This window comes from Podarcis melisellensis, assembly GCF_964234715.1.
Source record: "Podarcis melisellensis genome assembly, chromosome: 2".
NCBI lineage: Eukaryota > Metazoa > Chordata > Lepidosauria > Squamata > Lacertidae > Podarcis > Podarcis melisellensis.
Window position 1 is genome coordinate 82,431,058 of NC_138529.1, and position 17,844 is coordinate 82,448,901.

The window sequence follows — 17,844 nt, forward strand, 5'->3', positions numbered from 1 at the left end:
CCCAAACAACTGCCTCACCTTTTTTCCTCTGCTTTTTCCAGCAGCAATGGGTCGTGTGACCAACTTCCGGGTGGCAGAGATTCAAAGGGATGCTGCGATTTTGAGCTGGACTCCTGTTCCTGGGGCCACTGGCTATCTCCTCACTTGGAAATCTCCACGAGGTAATGGCAGAGGTTGAGGACCAAACTGCTGGGCCATTGAGGGGTGGGTATGAAAGAGGAAATACGGGCAGTGTGTCCTAGTGCCATCACCTCCTCCAGCTCTTGCACAGCTGAAGACTGGGTGAGGAAAGGCAGCTTGCAGCTAGCTAGCAAGAACAGATCTCGTTATATCTTGGCCTTCCTCCAGTGACCTCAGGGCAGCGTGCATAATTCTCCGCCCCCGTTTTATCCCCCCAACAATCTTGTGAGGTAGACTGAGGCTGAAAAACATTGATTGGATCAAGGCCACCCAGGGAACTTCGTGGCTGAGTTGAGATTTGAACTGGAATCCATAATCCAATACTTTTTAAGTACTCCCCCACACTGGCTCCTAGGAAGCGTGAAAATGACTGGAAGAGAATTCCTTCCTTGGCAGATGTCGCTGGTTCCCCCACCCTCCCCACCCCTCACTTTTCTCCTTTGTCCAGAGGTCATGCACAGGCTGAATCTCCCCATGGCATACCTTCTGCCACTAAGACCCACTGCAGGCTTGAGACCTGTTACATAGGAGGGGCCACGGCATCCATACTGGGTCATCCCCTTGTGGAATTGCCCTTGTTAACCTCCTTCGTGCTCTTGCTTTCTTCCAGACGAAGTGGAAGCACAGAGAACGTTGCCTGGGTCTGCCACATCGCACCAAGTGTCTGGCCTCCGCCTGGGCAGGAGCTACACCTTCACCATCCGCCCACTGTTTGGGAGCGTCACAGGTCCTGAGACTTCTGTGACTGACCGCACAGGTGAGGTTTCCTTTCACCTGGGAGGGAAATGCAGGACCTCTCCTATGTTGGAGGGCTTTCAAAGAGAACTGGACAAATCCAGGGAGGTTGCTGTCATTAACAGCTATTAGCCATGATGGCTCTGCCTCTGCTTCAGTAGTCATGAGGCAGTTTCTGGAAATCAAAGGGGGGAGAGCGCTCTTGTGCTCGAATCCTGCTTGCAGGTTTCCCACAGGCATCTCCTGATATGTCCCAAGGAGGACCTTACGGTCTTCAAACAAAAACATTTTGGAGGTCCCAGGCCACAGGGAGGTTAGGCTGGCCTCAACCAGAGCCAGGGCTTTTTCAGCTGTGGCCCCGATCTGGTGGAACGCTCTGTCACAAGAGACTAGGGCCCTGAGGGACTTGACATCTTTCCACAGGGCCTGCAAGACAGAGCTGTTCCACCAGGCCTTTGGCCAAGGCACAGCCTAACACCCTCCTCTGGCAATCCTCACAGAACTCTAGACCAATGGTTGCCATTAATTTGATTGGAATTAATTTTATAATGAAATGATTTTAGAATGTTTTATCGTTTTATTGTTGTTAGCCACTCTGAGCCCGGCTTCGGCTGGGGAGGGCGGGATATAAATAAAATTTATTATTATTATTATTATTATTATTATTATTATTATTATTATTATTATTATCTGGTTGGCCACTGTGAGAACAAGGATGCCGGACTCGATGGGCCAGTGGCCTGATCCAGCAGAGATCTTCTCATGTTCTCATGTTGTGCCCAAGGTCCTCACTCCCTGTTATGTGTTATGCTCCCAAGGAAAACAGGTGGAGCTAGGTTGGATCGTTTGTGCTTGTGCTGTTTCTGCCAGGCCTTGACATGCCACCTGGATCCCTTCTGTGCTCTGAATCAAAAGCCATTTGGCTGTGCACAAGGGCAGCTTCTCACGTGGGTGGGTGGAGAAAAGTCTCTCTGTTTTTATGTGCCCTGACCTCTGCTTGGATGCCAACCCTACTCATTTTGAAACGTTCCCCTCTACAGTCTGCCGAGACGCCCGCAGAGACGTCGTTTTTCTCGTGCATGCCACTCGAGACAACGCCTACAACGCAGAGGCCGTGCAGAACATCCTCTCCAACACTGTATCTGCACTAGGCCCGTTGGGTCCTGGTGCCACCCAGGTAATGACTGACATAAAGGGGCTGCAGCTCTTCCTTTTGGCTCAGTTTGCATGTGCTGTGGGTGTTGGGCCACTTGGTAAAACGCCCATGCCAAGCCTCTGCTGTGTGGCAAGCCATTCTGGTGCCAAGGCTCCCACTGCGGTCCTGGTGACTTTCACCTCTCTCAGTGCGAAACCTCATTTGCTCATTTGTGTCTGTAAGGCAAAAGTGGATGGAGCAGCATGGGAAGCGGCTGGCGTGAGTGGCTAGCCACACAGTGTTTCAAGTGGCTGCCTTGCTGGCCTTCGTGTACCCTAAAGTTGGTCATCAAGTACATTTCCCTTAGACATTTCCTGTCTTGGCTGTGGAGTGTCTTGGCTGCAGTGCCCTCTTCCATACAACTCTCTTGCTCTACCTCAAGGGTGGGGAACCCCATTCAGCCTGAGCATTGCAACCCCTTATTGGTGGTAGTGGGCGGGACCAGAAACAAAAGAGGGTGGAGCAATAGATGTAAATTTTTAGCTTTGCGCAGTATGCCTGTTTCTACACAAACTCTCTCTCACACACATACAGTGCATGCCTTTGGCCATATCCAAGTCCAAGCACATATTCAAGCCTGGCAAAAATACTCAAGGAGGATGTGAAGTAAGCTGAGGAGGGGGTGTGGCCTGGGGAGAGTCCCAAGGGCCAGGTGGAGAGGCCTGGAGGGCCACATCCAACCCTGGGTTTGAGATTCCCTATCTCTGCTCTGACTTTGTTTTTTCCCTTTCTCCCCCAGGTGGGCATCGTGCTTTATAGCTACCGAGGCCTCCCTTTACTCCGGCTCAACCGCTCTAGTGACTTGCCAACAGTCCTGCAGTTTATCCGCTCGCTGCGCTATGATGAACCCAGTGGCAATGCCATTGGTAAGTGCAGGGCTGGGGGACTGAGCCGTGTGGTGCAAGTTTCATCGGTTCAGAGACTGGGGAGGGCATCACTGTAAGGACAAAACACACACACACACACACACACACACACAGGGCTTTATTCCTGTTGAAATCCAGAGCTGCATGTCAGGAGCTGCTCTGTCCCCTGGGCCTGAACCTTGTCACCTGCTCTTCTGCAGGATTTGATCTGGAGCAATGTGGGGCTGCTTCCAGTGTGGGACTGGTCTTTATCAAGGGAAAGATAGCCAGAACTGCCACTGGTGTTGACTGCAACTTTAAAAACTGTAACTTAAAGCACATGTGTTTGAGCTTGTTTCTCCCTCCTCCCTCACATTCCTTTTTTCCCTTGTGTGCCATGTCTTTGTAAGCCCTAAGGACGAGGACAATCTTAAAACTGATTTTTGCAAGCCGCTGTGTGAGTCTTTTCAGCTAAAGGGCAGGGTATAAATGTTCTAAATAATAATGATGATAATAAATCTGTCCATGGGGTTGGCCAGTTACTGCTGTAAAGCCTGAACAAAGTAGTGGGCCAGATCCCAAATAAGAGGTGGCCACTTCCACTCCTGTAAATCTCTCTTGACAATGAACTCTCCCGCACATGCTTGCTTTCTGTGGGTATATGTATCTTGGGTCCTTTGCTTTCTTCACTGCAGGAGCTGCCATCAATTTTGCCAAGAGCGACATGCTGAGCCTCGCTGCAGGGCGCAGACCTGGTGTGCCTGGGACCCTGGTGATCCTGGCAGATGGTCCCTCCAGCGATGATGCCATTGGGCCAGCCAGGGATCTCAAGGCCGCAGGTAAGGCACACAGCCCTTAAAGTGTGGAGGGGGGCAGGAATATAAGAGCACAGGAGCACAGGAAACGTTCCTTGCATCTTTTGCCTGTCCTGAATCTTCCAACATTCAGCTTCATTGGGTGGCCTGGGTTCTATCAGAGAGGGAGAATACACTTATCTCTGTTCACTTCCCCCACATCTTGCCTAATTTTATATACCTCTGTTGTATGTGTCCCCACCACTGTCACCTATTTTCTGAACAAGATAGCTCCAGATATTGTAACCTTTCCTCATAAGGAAGTTGCTCCAGACCCTTGATTGTTTCGCTTCCCCTTTCCTTTGCAGTTAGAAAAAAAACTTTTCCAGAAAAAACCCTATCCCTCCAGGCCTGACTGAAGGTTTTCTTGGAAAGAATTAGTCAAGCTGCCAGTCTCTTCTTCTGAACTGTTCATGTGCCCTGCCCAGGGAATTGCCAGCCCACAGAACCCCTCGATGGGCTTACTTTCTCTTTCTGTACCTTGCAGGAATCCAGGTGCTGGCTGTTGGCATGAACGGGGCTGACCGGGAGCAGCTGCGCCGCCTGGTGACCAATGAGGACCGGCGCAATGTTTTCTATGTGAGGAGGGATTTGAGCACTCTGCCAGAGGCGGAAGAGGGGCTTGCCAATGCCCTCTGCAGGGCAGCCGACACTGAAGGGGTAAGACATTACTCACAAAATGCAGGAGAGGGATTACCTGCAGTTTTCTAAGCCACTGAATGGAGGGAGGTGAATGGAAGAGTGTTTGCTCTGCCTGTTCAGGTAGCACCCATGCAACACAAGACGTCTTGAAGCGTAGAAGGACAGCTGTGCCTCCTGTTTGTATGTGGCCTGGATTCCTCACACACGAGGGCCTTGTCTTAAGTCATGGGTAGATAAACTAAGGCCCGAGGGCCGGATCCGGCCCAGTCGCCTTCTAAATCCGGCCTGTGGGTGGTCCAGGAATCAACTTTTTTTTACATGAGTAGAATTTGTGCTTTTATTTAAAATGCATCTCTGGGTTATTTGTGGGGCATAGGAATTCATTCATTTCCCTCGCCCCAAAAAATATAGTCTACCCGCCCCACAAGGTCTGAGGGACAGTGGACCGGCACCCTGCTGAAAATGTTTGCTGACCCCTGTCTTAAGTAGAAATGCCTTGTGGCGTGCATATAATCACATATTAATGTTTAACTGTTTTTTAATTACCTCCAATTTTTTAGCTGTTCTCACTTTATCTGTAAGCCACCTTTAATCCCTGTCAGGGGGAAAATGGGAGTATAAATAACATCATTATCACCACCATCATTATCAATAATAAAAATAACCACTTGGTAAAGACCATCCCCTGGAGCACTCTGCCAAGTGGTGGAGGAAATTCACCTCTGATTTTACATGCTAAAATGTTTTGCATCTTGGCAGGACATCACAGGCTACTGGTTGTGCCGATTGGTTACAAGCGCACTGTGGTAAATTTCATCCAACGTCCAGCACAAAATGTTTTCATGCTCCGGCAGCAGCATTATAACTATTCTAACACTGGTCTTTTTATCCTTTGTGTTTTCTCACTTTCTCCCTCCCTCAGCCTAGACCAGAGCCCTGTACGGTGCAGTGTCCTAAGGTAAGTCACAGGAAGCTCATGTTCAGCAGGACTAAACCAGGACAAGGAGCCGATGTTCTTTCCTGTAGCAGGCCAGATAAGAGCAGGAAATGGATACCAGGGGTGTGGCTTTTTTGAGGCGAGGGCCGTACCTCCACAGTAGAACACATGCTCTGCATGCAGAAGGACTCCAGGTCTTCAGGTAGAGCTGGGAAAAGGACCCTGATCACGAACCTTGGAGAGCTGCAACCAGTTAGTGTAGTCAGCATGGAGCTAGGTTGACCCAGTGACCTGACTCCCTATGTTCCTTACTGGGCATTGGCAGATAGAGACTTGGTCAGAAATTGAATTGGCAGTGAAGCTGTAGATTAGTATTTCCAACCTGTATTTCAGACACCAAAAAAGGGCTTCTGAGCCTGGGGGGAGATTCACACCCACACTCCCACATTAATAGAATATCTGAGGGGGAACTGTGGGACTAGTTCTGCACATGCGAGAAATGGGTGCTGTGTCCACAACCACCCATGTGCTTGGGCAGGGTGGGGAAGGGCTCTAGGGCATGCTCTGCTGTATGAGAAGAGCTTCTCTGGGCCAGGCCAGGCTAGGCCTAATCAGAGCTTCTCCTTGCGTGGAATGAACTCTAGATGTGCATATCAGTATTTCTCCCACCAGTCAAATATGTGGATGGAATGGCGGGGGACACAGGGCAGAGTGTCCTTCCATGGCTTGAGGGGGTGGGAGTATCAGCTGGAGTAAGTGAGAGATGTGGTGAGAGCCACCAGAAGACTTTCAGATCTTGGATAGGGACTCTACCAGGTGTGCCGACTCTAGGGGGCCAAAGGCAACCTCAGCCCCCTTAATATTTTTTTCAAGGGGACCAGGCCCCCTCAATCTTTAGGTGGTCCTGTGCACCACAGGCCCAGGGGTCAGCTCCTCCAGAGCTCTCTGTCTCCTGCCATGTGTGCACAGTGTCACACATGTGCGTGGTGTTGCCTGCGACCCCCTGCCCCCCAAAAATATTGGGGGTCATTCCTTTGCCTCTGGGTTCTACAATTTATAGGCCAAGGCTGGGAGGAACCTGTGGCCTTCCAGATATTATTGTACTCCAGCTCCATCAGCCACAGCCAGGGTGGCCCGTGGTCAGCTTTTGACACTTGAAGGGCACATTTTTAGGGCCCACCTTATTTATATGTTTGCAAGTTATTTTAAATTGTTTTTCTATTGTGTTCCAATGCTGTAATACTACTACTACTACTACTACTACTACTAATAATAATAATATATTTATACCCCACCCATCTGGCTGAGTTTCCCCAGCCACTCTGGGCGGCTCGCAATCAAGTGTTAAAAACAATACAGCATTAAATATCAAAAACTTCCCTAAACAGGGCTGCCTTCAGATGTCTTTTAAAGATAAGATAGCTGCTTATTTCCTTGACATCTGATGGGAGGGCATTCCATAGGGCAGGTGCCACTACTGAGAAGGCCCTCTGGTTCTCTGTAACCTCACTTCTCGCAATGAGGGAGCCGCCAGAACGCCCTCGGCACTGGATCTCAATGTAACCTGGCCTTGGACCTTAGTGTGAAGGGCAGGTAAGAAAGACAGAAAGAAAGAGTAGTCCAGCAGTATTTGCAGTGCCATGCTTTAGCCAGCTCTGTGCTAGGCTGGCACAGCATGTGGAAGTGTGTTCAGTTCTCCTCAGAGACAGGATGGAGGGAGTCGGCAATGGTGGAGTCAGACCAGTGATGCCATGTGGTTTTCTAGGTGACTAAGGCAGGTGGAGAATCGGAGGGACTTTGGCAGGCATGGAAATGGCTCTGCACTGTTTCCCACTGTAGCTGTAGGCCAATCCCAAAGCTATTATTATTTATTGAATTTATATACCACCCTATACTTTGAGATCTCCGCACCATTTGACCACTTCCCAAGAGTTTTTTCCTTAGAAGTTGCCCAGAGAGAAGCAGGGAAATGTTTTGAGGTGTTTCTTCTTGCGTGCAAACTGGGGCTTCTCTTTTCTTTTCCTGCAGGGTGAGAAGGGCGAGCCTGGTGAGATTGTGAGTATCTGAGATTTCCCAAGGAAGGTGATCTCACACTGAAGTCCTTTTAGGGCCTAAAGAGGGTTGGTCCCTGGGGGTGGAAACTGCAGTTAATCTCTCTGATCATTTTTGCAGGGACGGAAAGGACGCATGGGACTTCCTGGGCCTTCTGGAGATCCGGTAATGTCTGCTCTTTTGTGTGGGTCCCTGGGCTGTATGGCATGGAGTAGAGCTCATCTTGTTTGTTAGGGTGCTGTTGGTTTGACTAGAGCCCTTTCCTTTTCAGACTATTGGGGGCGAGGCGGGGGGGGGGACACCTTGGCAGCCTCCCAGCCTGTATTTCAGGCAGGTTATAGCTCCCACCACTAAAAGCATTTGGGGGAGAAAGCCACAACAGCAACCAGGCAGTTTGTAAATAAAACAAATCCTATTATTTGTCTTCGGTTTTTTTCAGGGGCGCAATGGGATCCCAGGTCCTCCAGGCCCAGTAGGACCTCGGGGTCCTCCAGGTGATGTCACTGAGCGGCGGGGTGAGAAAGGAGACAGGGTAGGTACTCACAGCATCTCATGTAGTCTTGAATATTTTACTCAGGAGGGAGCAGAACACAAAGAATGATGGAGCTTTTATGGGCAGGAAGCCTTCCTTGTTCCTCCTCATCAATCTGCTCAAGATCAGAGAATCCCTCTGGGTTCATCTTAAATTAGAGAATTTAGCTTTATGGTGCCTCTACTGATGAACTCCCTTTCCTGCAAGATGAATAGACTATGGGAGCTTGTTGCAATAAATTGCCTGCTTGGGATACCTGGAGCTATCTGCTCTGCAGTCCTTTTGCTTTTGTTATTTGGATCTCACTGAGGGCCTGGCGAGTAACAGGCCCTTCCTTTCAAGTAAAGAACAAATTAGATGATCTGTGATCCCTTTCATTTCTAGTCTTCTAGGACTGAAATCCTAGACATGCTTCCTACTGGAATAAGTGGGATTTACCTCTGAGTAATATAATTAAGATTGAAACCCTAACAAGCAGATGCCCATGGTAAAGAACGACTTATGCCTGTGTGTATGTTCTCGTGCACGTGCTTCTTATTCTTAAGCGTAAAAGGCATTTTCAAAATGGCATGTTCTTAATCGCTCTGTTTTCTTCCAGGGATTCCCGGGAGCTGATGGATTGCCAGGGAATCCTGGCCGCCCTGGTGACCCTGGTTCTTCTGGCCAACCAGTAAACAGCTTTTTTCTTTTTAACATCTTGCCATCTGTCATTGCGCACTGGGGCATTCCCATTTCCCATGATGCCTTGCTGTACTGAGACATTTATTTGTCTTCATCCATCAGTTTGAACTTAGGAATGATGCGTCCCCCTTGAGCAAAGAGAGCTATCTTCTCCTTGCACTAAGTTTGTAGTATTGCCATGACTGATGTTAACCTGACCTGACTAATTGCAAATGTGCTCACCTAGTTATCTGAACTATGAGAGGCTTCAGGGATTCCAGTACTTAGCCTGAGTTCCTTTGGAATGAGGTCACTTTGGGACTTACTGGCATTTTCTAATATTTGCTTTTATTCAGTGGTTTTTTTCTGTGGGGGGATGCAGGGGTATGCATACCCCTAAACATTTTGTTTGGCCTCACTGAGGGGCAGTATTTCAATATGAGTAGGAAAATGAGAGTACCCCTAAACATTCTTTTTAGAAAAAAAGCACTGCTTTTATTTACAGAAATACAGGTTGAACATAGGTGGGAGTTCACAGCTTAGTGCTCCCAACAGTTACCCACTAATCACCCAGAGCTCCAACTTAGCTACCTGCAAATTCAATCTGCCCCAGCCTGTGCTGTCCATTTATACCATAAGTGAGGAACCTATGACTTTCCAGATGTTGCTGGACTGCAGTTCCTATTATTCCTAACTGGATGATGGAGTCCAACAACATCTGGGAGGGCCAAAATCTTCCCCATCCCTGATCTTAGAATAATAAAATTGAAGAGCTGGAAGGGACCCCAAGGGTCATCGAGTCCAACCCTCTCCAATGCTGGAAGCTCATCTAAATCATACATGGCAGATCCAACAACAACCTCTAAGGAAGGAGAGTTCACCACCTCCCGAGGGAGTCCGTTCCCCTGTTGAACAGCTCTTAAATCCATTCACACCCACACATAGCTTGAGGACATCACCCCCAGCCAAGGAAGGGGGCAGTAGATGGGGGAAGCAAGAAATGTCCTCCTTCCAAAACAGACATTGGCCACTCTTAAGGTCTTTTAATTTCCTCATAAAAAAGATGAAACTGAGCTATTTTGCTGAATACCAGTTGCTGCAAACTACAGGAAGGGAGAGTGCTCTTGTGGTCAAATCCACTTTGTGGGTTTCCCACAGACTGGCCACTGGTTGGCCACTCTGAAAAACAGGACCAAAAGCAGGACCCCAGTCCTAGGGATCTTATGCTAGGACTACTTACAAGTGCAAATCTCTAGCCAGATTGTGCCTCATGCAACCTTCACTAATAGAAAACCCAGCTCTAAAAGAACGCTAAGTCGGCAGGTACCCGAAGGGCCCATTCAGCCCAGCGCAAATCTCACTGCAGCACTATGTGGCTGTACATGTGTCATCTTCCCATCCCCCCTGCTCAATTTATGATTCCTACCCTGGGGCGAGGGAACCCTTTTTATTACTGTCCATTACTGCATTTATTTTCTCCTCCACAGGGCGGCCCTGGCCTTCCTGGACTCCGAGGACTCCCAGTAAGTAAAGGGGTTGATTCCCATGGATCCCCTCTCACTGACTGGAAAGACTCTTACTTATCCTTACCGTTTTCTTCCAGGGAGAGCGTGGAGTGATTGGCCCAATAGGGCCAAAGGGAAGCAAAGGTGAGCCGGTAAGTGCATAGACTACCCCCAAGAAGGCTCAGGTGGGGTCTTAATTCCTAGATTCCTACAGGGCAGTGTTGCAAGACGCACTGCCAAGCCATAGGTGCTGTGATGGTGAGACCCAGAGTTAGACAGGAGAAACTGCTCTAGCCTGCTCCTTCCCAACCCTGTGTTTCTGTAATCTACCAGGGTCCCACAGCCAGTGAGGTGTAGTGTTTAGTGTGTTAGACTAGGACCTGGGAGACCAGGGTTCAAATCCCCACTCGGCTATGAAGCTCACGAGCCAGTCCTTGCCTCTCAGCCTAAGCTGCCTCGCAGGGTTGATGTGAGGGTTAGATAAGGAAGGGGAGAACCATGTGTGCTATCTTGCGCTCATTGCAGAAAACAAAAAGGTGGGGTAGAAAATTAAATTAATAAATAATTAGAATAGAATGGAGAAGGATACCTGGTTGGGAGAAATAGTGAGGTGGGGGCGGGTTTGGGAATAACACAAAGCCCTCGCTTTCTTATCTCTTCTGAAATTTGGCATTTGGGTGGTATAACTGTCACACACACCCACACACCCCTCTTCACACTCCCTCTCCCCACCTCTCTAGAGCAGGGGCATAGTGGACCAGCATCTGTTGTAACCCACAGGTAGTCAAGGTTCAACAGCACCGGGACCTCATGTCTGGGAGTCCTGGGACTGATTCTTCGACTGCAACATGTTCTGTTATAATTTATCAGGGCTGCCCTTCCCAGATTCTGCTTCCTTATAGGGACACCAGAGAGCACCAGGCAGCTGAGGCCCAGATTGCTTGTAGGCTTTAAAGTGCCTCCTCTTCTCAGTCGATGACTCTAGAAATCTGTGCACCCTTCATGTTTCACCGTGCGCAGTCTAAATTCAGCCTCCAGCTTTGCTAGTAATAAATATACTTTACTTCTGCTCTTTGCCTTACAAAGGACCCATATGTTTGGTAAGTCCTAGGGACAGATCTGATTTTTTTATATTATCAAACTGGGCTTTGTTCCTTCACCACAGCATACCTTGTAGCAGGCATGGCTAGCTCCATGTTTGAGGGGCTCCCCAGCAGTGTTGTGCAGCATGTCGTCGTTCCCCCACCATCAGTGGAATCCCACCATTGGGCTTACTGGTGACAAGCAGCAGTGAGGAGGGAAGCAGTCACCTGCACGGCTATAATCTGAGACAGGTGGATCCAAGCTGCCTGCTGTTTAAAGTCTCCCAGCCTAGCATCTCAAGGGAAATTTTGAATGTCGGGTGGCTCACACTACATAACCTGAACCAGAAGGTGCAGGCAAGAGCGTGGCTCATATTCCACACCATGCATTAGCAGATATGGACTCTGCCACTGATCCAGCAGCCACCCTTTGATTCTGGGCCCGAGGCACAAGTCTAGCCCATTGGCTGCAGCCAGCGCAGCTTATATATCATCCAACGCATTTGGAGGACACCTGGTTGCAAAACATTTCCAAGCCTTGTTAAAACTATTTAAAACTTGCAGGCATGTCTTTCCCCTGAACTTTCTGCTTTTGTTTTGTTTTTGCTTAACAGTCCAGCATGTGGAAAAGTTTAGGTGACCCTGAAAACTGGCTCATGACGTTTTTTAGTTGCTGCTGGTGGGCGTTACGCTGCTTTTGCAGTCACATACCGCATTTTAACATAGCTGTATTTCCTCCCAAGAGAAACTGAGGCAGCCTCCTGCTTCATCCCTGAACTGTACTCTGTTGATGTGACCTTTGGCCTTTTGTCTTGGGCAGGGGGAGCCTGGAGAGGTTGTAAACGGAGCAGGAGGAGGTGGGCTTCCTGGCCGGAAGGGGGAGCCTGGCGAACCGGTACGTAGCATCTTACAGCCAAGAAAGTGGTTGAATGGGGGGGGACCATGAAGGGGAGGCAGGGATAGTTGTACTGCATGAGAACCTGAGCCCCTTTGTACATCAAGCCCCCATCTCTTGAAGCATCCTGCAGCTGTTCAGCACTGCTGCTCTTTCTGTGAAATGTGTGTTGCAATCCTCCATGTTCGGTGAGCGTTACCTCCATGCAGGTGTGCAGAAGATTGCAGCCAATTGCCTCCACAGTGGGCTAAGTAGGTACCAACTGGTGGGAATGGTCCTGTGTTTGTTAACTTCGTTCTTTCTTCCTAAAGGGAAGCCCTGGACTTCCTGGAATTCCTGGATCCAGGGGTCAATTTGGTGATCCTGGACCTCCGGGGCCTGTGGGACCTCCTGGGCCTGTGGGACCTGCCGGCGAGTTTGTCAAGGTATGCTCTCCCTTCTCGCTGATGGCTGTGTTGTTTCATCAACTGCACCTTATGCAGTCCATGCATGTACACGTTGCCCCTTTTGCTAGGTATGTAGGCAGGTGTTGCAGCCCCATGTGAATCTGTGTACACAGGGAGAGAGAGAGACCTGCACACACATGTGTTCAAACCCACGAATTTACAGCAAACAAGCTTCACTCTATGCAACAGCTCTTGCCATTTGTCTTTCATCTTCCTCTTTCTAGGGATATACGTATACCCTGGCACATATATCAGCCTCACACAAATCCCCTCCCTGTTCTGTCAGTATTCACATTCCTCATATCACTCTTCAAGTATGCAGGACTGGCCAGCAGCAGCATAAGCAACCCAAGCGGCAAAAATATTTTTGGGGAAGCACCAGTAGAACAGCAAACAGCAGGAGAGATGCATCCGATCAGCCTGCTGTGACATAGCTAAAGTTCTTGGACCACATCTCCCCAACGGTGTGATTTTTTTGGATCATCCTTGACCCTGAAAGTGTGCTCTCACTGAATACCCCAGGGTTTCTCAGGCATATCCCTGTCACTGCGGTTTCTTCTTACCAGACATGGGCCCCCAGAGTTTCCCAGCTTTCCTCTTGGTTGTGTCTTTCCTGTAATGTGCATATTGTTGCGTCTGGACCCTGTAAATGGCTTTTGCGTGATGCACTCTGCATTTGGATGAATACATGGGGCGCTTGGAAATACTGAGCATAAAACTTTGGCTTACGTGTGGGCAATTTTTCTTACAGGGAGAGAAGGGCGACCGAGGTGAGCGAGTAAGTGATCCTTCTTTTCCCCTGGCTGCTTTGCCCTTGCTGTTGTGGCATATTTGATCCTGGGAGTTTTGTTTTGTTTGTGATTGCAGAACAATTGAATGGGAGAGCTGGGAGAGAGCTTAAGGTCTTCTTTTCCCTGCCGTTGTGCAGAGACATCCTATATTGGCATACTGGTACCCATAGCATTTTTTTCTCTTTTTTTCTTTTCTTTTGCACAATTATTTAGCCTTAATTAAAGGAGCTGTATCATCAAGTATATTTGTAGACCATGGATGGCCCTGTCTCCTCCAGCCCTCCATTTATTCTATATGTGTTCAGCTCTTTTTGTTTATCACATTTTATCTGATTATCTCATGGTTTGTATATTCCCCCCCCCCTTCAAGGTAAGCTCAGTTTCTCTCCCACCCCCCTCACATTGACTCAGATATTTTTTGGGTCTTCTGACTAGCCCACCCCAACATTCTCATATACATACCTATAAACATATTTTAGTGTCTTCGTTGCCTTCTGACTAATGACTCTGTGTATTAGTGGTATGCCAATGTCTTCTTTCAGTTATGTATGCTGATAGTTTTGTTCTCTTCTTGACCTGGGATTTAGTGCAATTTCTACATTTGGCCAATCTCATAGTTCTTCATCATTGTTTCTTACATGTTTACGTTCACTTCCTTTCAGTTGTACTAGGAGCTGTAGAAGAAACACAGATTTGCGCATACATCTACTTCGAAACAGTCTGTTTGTTCTGTTAGGAAAGGTTTAGTAAAGCTCAGACACAGATTTCAGACTGCAAAGCTTTCACTGCACAAAATGAATTCAGAAATGAAATTAAATGGGAAAATTCTCTTACATCTAAGCTTAAGAGAAAATTGTACATCTTACTAAACTGGGGTTACTGCCATTCTCAGATGGGCTTCCTGCTTAAATTATATACTGTACATCTGGACACTACCTCAGTAACTGTTGCTTGCATCTATTTACAATTTGAACTGCTCTTCTTTGAACATCACAACCGTATGAAATAAGCTTTACCTATGTTTTATACAGAACAATCTTCCTGTTCCAGGATTATGGATGGGTCAATCTTCAAGTTAGCTGTATTGTGCTGAGAAGACCATGCTTGTAACTGGTTGCACAATGTGTCCTCTATTCCCTATGTAATATTATGCTGTGCCGAAATTGCGATTGCAGTGTTGTAGCTGTCCAGAGCCTCACTTTGGTTGTCTTTCTAGGGCCCTCCTGGATCAGGAGATGGGGGTGTGGTCAGAGGAGAACCAGGCCTCCCAGTGAGTATCTCCTTTGCCATTCTTTTGCATAGGCAACCACAGAGAGGATTAGAGCATATGGGCAAATGCAGTGTTTAAAGATGTGGGTGTGAACATTGCTTGAGGAATACTAGAATGGGGCTGTGAAAAGTTTATAGAGGTGGTGCTAACATTGTCCGGGAGCATTGGACAGTTATTGTGGAGGGAAGTTTAAAATTGTCAAAGATTACAGGATTCAAATGCATAGCGACATATTGGGGGGGGGGGGAATGTTGAGTTTTGATTGCTGGGAAAATGTGATATATCTGCAGCTCTTCTTCAAGGGAAGGCATCTGAATCCCCTGCACAACAACCGTATATGACCAGTATATGAACTGCAAAGGACATAAGATCTTTTGTGTTGCCTTTTGTGCTCTAGGGTATGCCAGGAGATCCTGGGCCAAGAGGACCTCCTGGGCTCGCAGGACAGAAAGGAGACAAGGTAAGACAACCATCTATCTGCCTTTGGACTTTGAGGGCAAGCAGCTAGTAGGTGAACATAATTTAGTGTTCCTCTACCATTTCTCAGTCCCCTGCCAAAGCAGAAACCTGCTTTTTCTCTGCTTCTGCACAGATGCATCCAAGACAGTTAACGCAAGAGTTGTACAGATACGAATTAGTCTGTGGTGCAGATATACTTCTTGCTTTTAATCCCTCAGTTCCCTGTAGCCTACTTGAATTTCATGGGTGTTTATTTAAAATATTTCTAGCCCCACCCTTCATCACATGCAACCCAAAGGCAGGGGTGGGACTTTTGTTTCTTATAGGTAATAACTTATTTGTTCTGTGTCCAAAGGGGGATGGAGAAGAAGGTTTTCCTGGACCACCTGGACGGCCTGGAGACCCAGGAGATCGAGTGAGTTTTTGAGAGAAAAGAAATTCCTGCTATGTCCTGATGGGATTTAGAGCCTCTGAAAACTAGATTATTAGTTTCAATCTCAAGAGCCACAGCCTCAGAGCCTCAGCAAAAGATCGAACAGTTCCAACAATGTCCACGATGTCTGGGGAAATAGGCACAAGTTTCTCTGAGAGAGAACGTGAGTCACACGACAGATTCCTCACTTACCAAGTAAAATGCTCTTGCTTTGTCTTTAGGGCCCTAGAGGACCTCCGGGTGAACAAGGAAGCAAGGTAGGTACTTTCAAAGCATTGAAGTGTCCTAGAATTAGGGCCATAACATGTCTCTCATTGACTCTTTCCATTTGCTGTCACCCATTCAGAGAATACTCTGCAGTAGGCCCAGCCTAGTTCTCTGGTATATAGGGTTGCTTTTCCTTCACAGGAAACTCTTAATTCAACCCCCCTCAACAATGACAGAGGTTAGAAACTCCTTGGTTGCTTTGCTACGGGCCCCTTCACCCACACTTGCACCCTCATCCATTGTTGAATAACTTGCACCCTTAAATGCTGTTAACACGCCCACTATTTTTGTGACAGGGAGACCGAGGGCAGCCTGGTGAGATTGGACCACCAGCAGAGAAGGTGAGCTCTGATTGGGAAAGGTGACTATATTGTACAGGTGGAGGCAGAATCTTGTTGAACCAAATTTTCTTTGCAGAGATGGAAGATAACCAGCAACTTGGTTTGGTCAGCTGCTGCGTATTACATGATGAGACATCAAGTGACGTGCATTCATGTGAAATGAATCGGCCGCATATCAGTCAAAAGCTGATTCGCAAATGTGTGTCCATCGCTTGATGTCGCATCGCTTTCTACATAGCCTTTGACGCTTTAACGTGTCAACTGCCTCCTTTCAAACAGAGCGATATGAAAGCCCTGTCTGTGGTGTATGATTTGGGATGTTGTTTTCACACATGCATCTCCCGCTTTGGTGCTATAGTCATCGAGAGGTGAACACACCTGTGTGAATCAAACAGGCTTTACGTATGCTGGCGGTGTGCAGGTAACATTGTAAGGTGTTGTGTAAGATGCCTGTGTATGGGAGGAGCTGCCAGTATTTGCCTTAGGATTCTCTCCTTGGATCCCTTCCTCACCTGGAAGAGCTTGGATCTGGGTTGAGGATTCCCCAGGAGGAGTAATGCAGGCATAGTGATGGTTGCACATCTCTGTCTGGAAGCAACCTGCATTCTGTATCCTGGTTCTAACGGAAGCAGATCCACACAAAAAAGAGTAGACATTGGCTCCTCTCAAGAAGACATTTTTTTCAGAACACTCTGTTCCAGACATGTACTAATTTTCTCATTTCCTTTTCCCTTGTAGGGAGACCGTGGATTACCTGGCCCTGAAGGAGAGAAGGTACATTCATTCAAGAGTAGCCCTGCTGTACCTGGGGGCTCACTAGATTCTGTGCTCAAAGGACTTCCCTCTCTGGGAAAGTTGGTGTGGTATAGATCATTCATAATAATTAATGCATCAAAATTAATTAGTGGATAAACTGTTTGGCCTAGACCAGGGAAACCTGGCTCAATCCCCGTTCCTTAAGTTCTTAGTCAGTGTTCCTCAACTTAACGTGCTTCTCAAGCACATTCTGGTGATAAAGTGGGGAGAAGCCTGTGTACACCACCCTGACCATGAGGGAAAAGGGACTTGTGGAAAGGAGCTGCTGTTGAAGAGCTGTTCTGTTCTTAGACCTCAGTGGTGAATCTGAGTGTTGTCCAGACTCCATTGCAGGGACATTCCTATGTACTTCAAATCACTCGGGGCATGTGGCCATTCCACAAATCTGCATAAAATTTGTGTATGCTAATTTACATGCGCATGCACAGATGTAGGCCTCTGATCAAAGCCTAGCTGTCCTCTAAACGAAGGGTTGTTGCTGTTTTTTAAAAAGTAAGAGCTTAAAAAAGTGGGGAAGAGGCAAGAAATCTGGAGCCCAGCACAAAAGATCCAGGACTTGGATTGTTTGAGCCACCTGCTGACAACTTCCCTGCACAGGTGCAAATAATCTCCTTGGCCCTACTAACTTCCCTGTTTTCCCTTGTTCCAGGGAGAGCAAGGACCCGCAGGTCGTCCAGGTCCATCAGGCAGAGATGTAAGTATGGGTCTCTCCTTAGGCTCAGTAGCTGACCCTGCTGGAGAATCTAGACGGGAACCAGCATTTAGACAGGAACCAACTGGTGATTCTGCCCCTCTGTATATGCCCATCTGGCTACTCCAGAATGTAGTTAGTACTGCTGCAAGCATAACTGGTATTGCCAGGGTGAGATCCATGGGTGTTGCCGTATTTGTGATGAATGTTTCCCTT

The 17,844-nt window shown here is 47.9% G+C and overlaps 1 protein-coding gene across 5 annotated transcripts in view; it reads left to right on the forward strand.

The window, feature by feature from the left end:
- The window catches only part of COL7A1 (collagen type VII alpha 1 chain), a 103,140-nt gene that overhangs the window by 29,446 nt on the left and 55,850 nt on the right, over window positions 1–17,844 (forward strand). For 4 of the 5 annotated variants that reach the window (XM_081900925.1, XM_081900928.1, XM_081900926.1 and 1 more), the window contains 23 exons: window positions 42–161; window positions 791–937; window positions 1,956–2,092; window positions 2,850–2,976; window positions 3,651–3,794; window positions 4,297–4,469; window positions 5,374–5,409; window positions 7,417–7,443; window positions 7,561–7,605; window positions 7,880–7,972; window positions 8,571–8,642; window positions 10,120–10,155; window positions 10,236–10,289; window positions 12,040–12,114; window positions 12,426–12,539; window positions 13,312–13,338; window positions 14,568–14,621; window positions 15,019–15,081; window positions 15,436–15,495; window positions 15,735–15,770; window positions 16,077–16,121; window positions 16,860–16,895; window positions 17,587–17,631. In XM_081900925.1, coding sequence (XP_081757051.1) covers window positions 42–161; window positions 791–937; window positions 1,956–2,092; window positions 2,850–2,976; window positions 3,651–3,794; window positions 4,297–4,469; window positions 5,374–5,409; window positions 7,417–7,443; window positions 7,561–7,605; window positions 7,880–7,972; window positions 8,571–8,642; window positions 10,120–10,155; window positions 10,236–10,289; window positions 12,040–12,114; window positions 12,426–12,539; window positions 13,312–13,338; window positions 14,568–14,621; window positions 15,019–15,081; window positions 15,436–15,495; window positions 15,735–15,770; window positions 16,077–16,121; window positions 16,860–16,895; window positions 17,587–17,631 — 1,766 coding nt within the window. The remainder of the gene's footprint in view (window positions 1–41; window positions 162–790; window positions 938–1,955; window positions 2,093–2,849; window positions 2,977–3,650; window positions 3,795–4,296; window positions 4,470–5,373; window positions 5,410–7,416; window positions 7,444–7,560; window positions 7,606–7,879; window positions 7,973–8,570; window positions 8,643–10,119; window positions 10,156–10,235; window positions 10,290–12,039; window positions 12,115–12,425; window positions 12,540–13,311; window positions 13,339–14,567; window positions 14,622–15,018; window positions 15,082–15,435; window positions 15,496–15,734; window positions 15,771–16,076; window positions 16,122–16,859; window positions 16,896–17,586; window positions 17,632–17,844) is intronic. The other variant, XM_081900927.1, reaches the window with a different exon arrangement.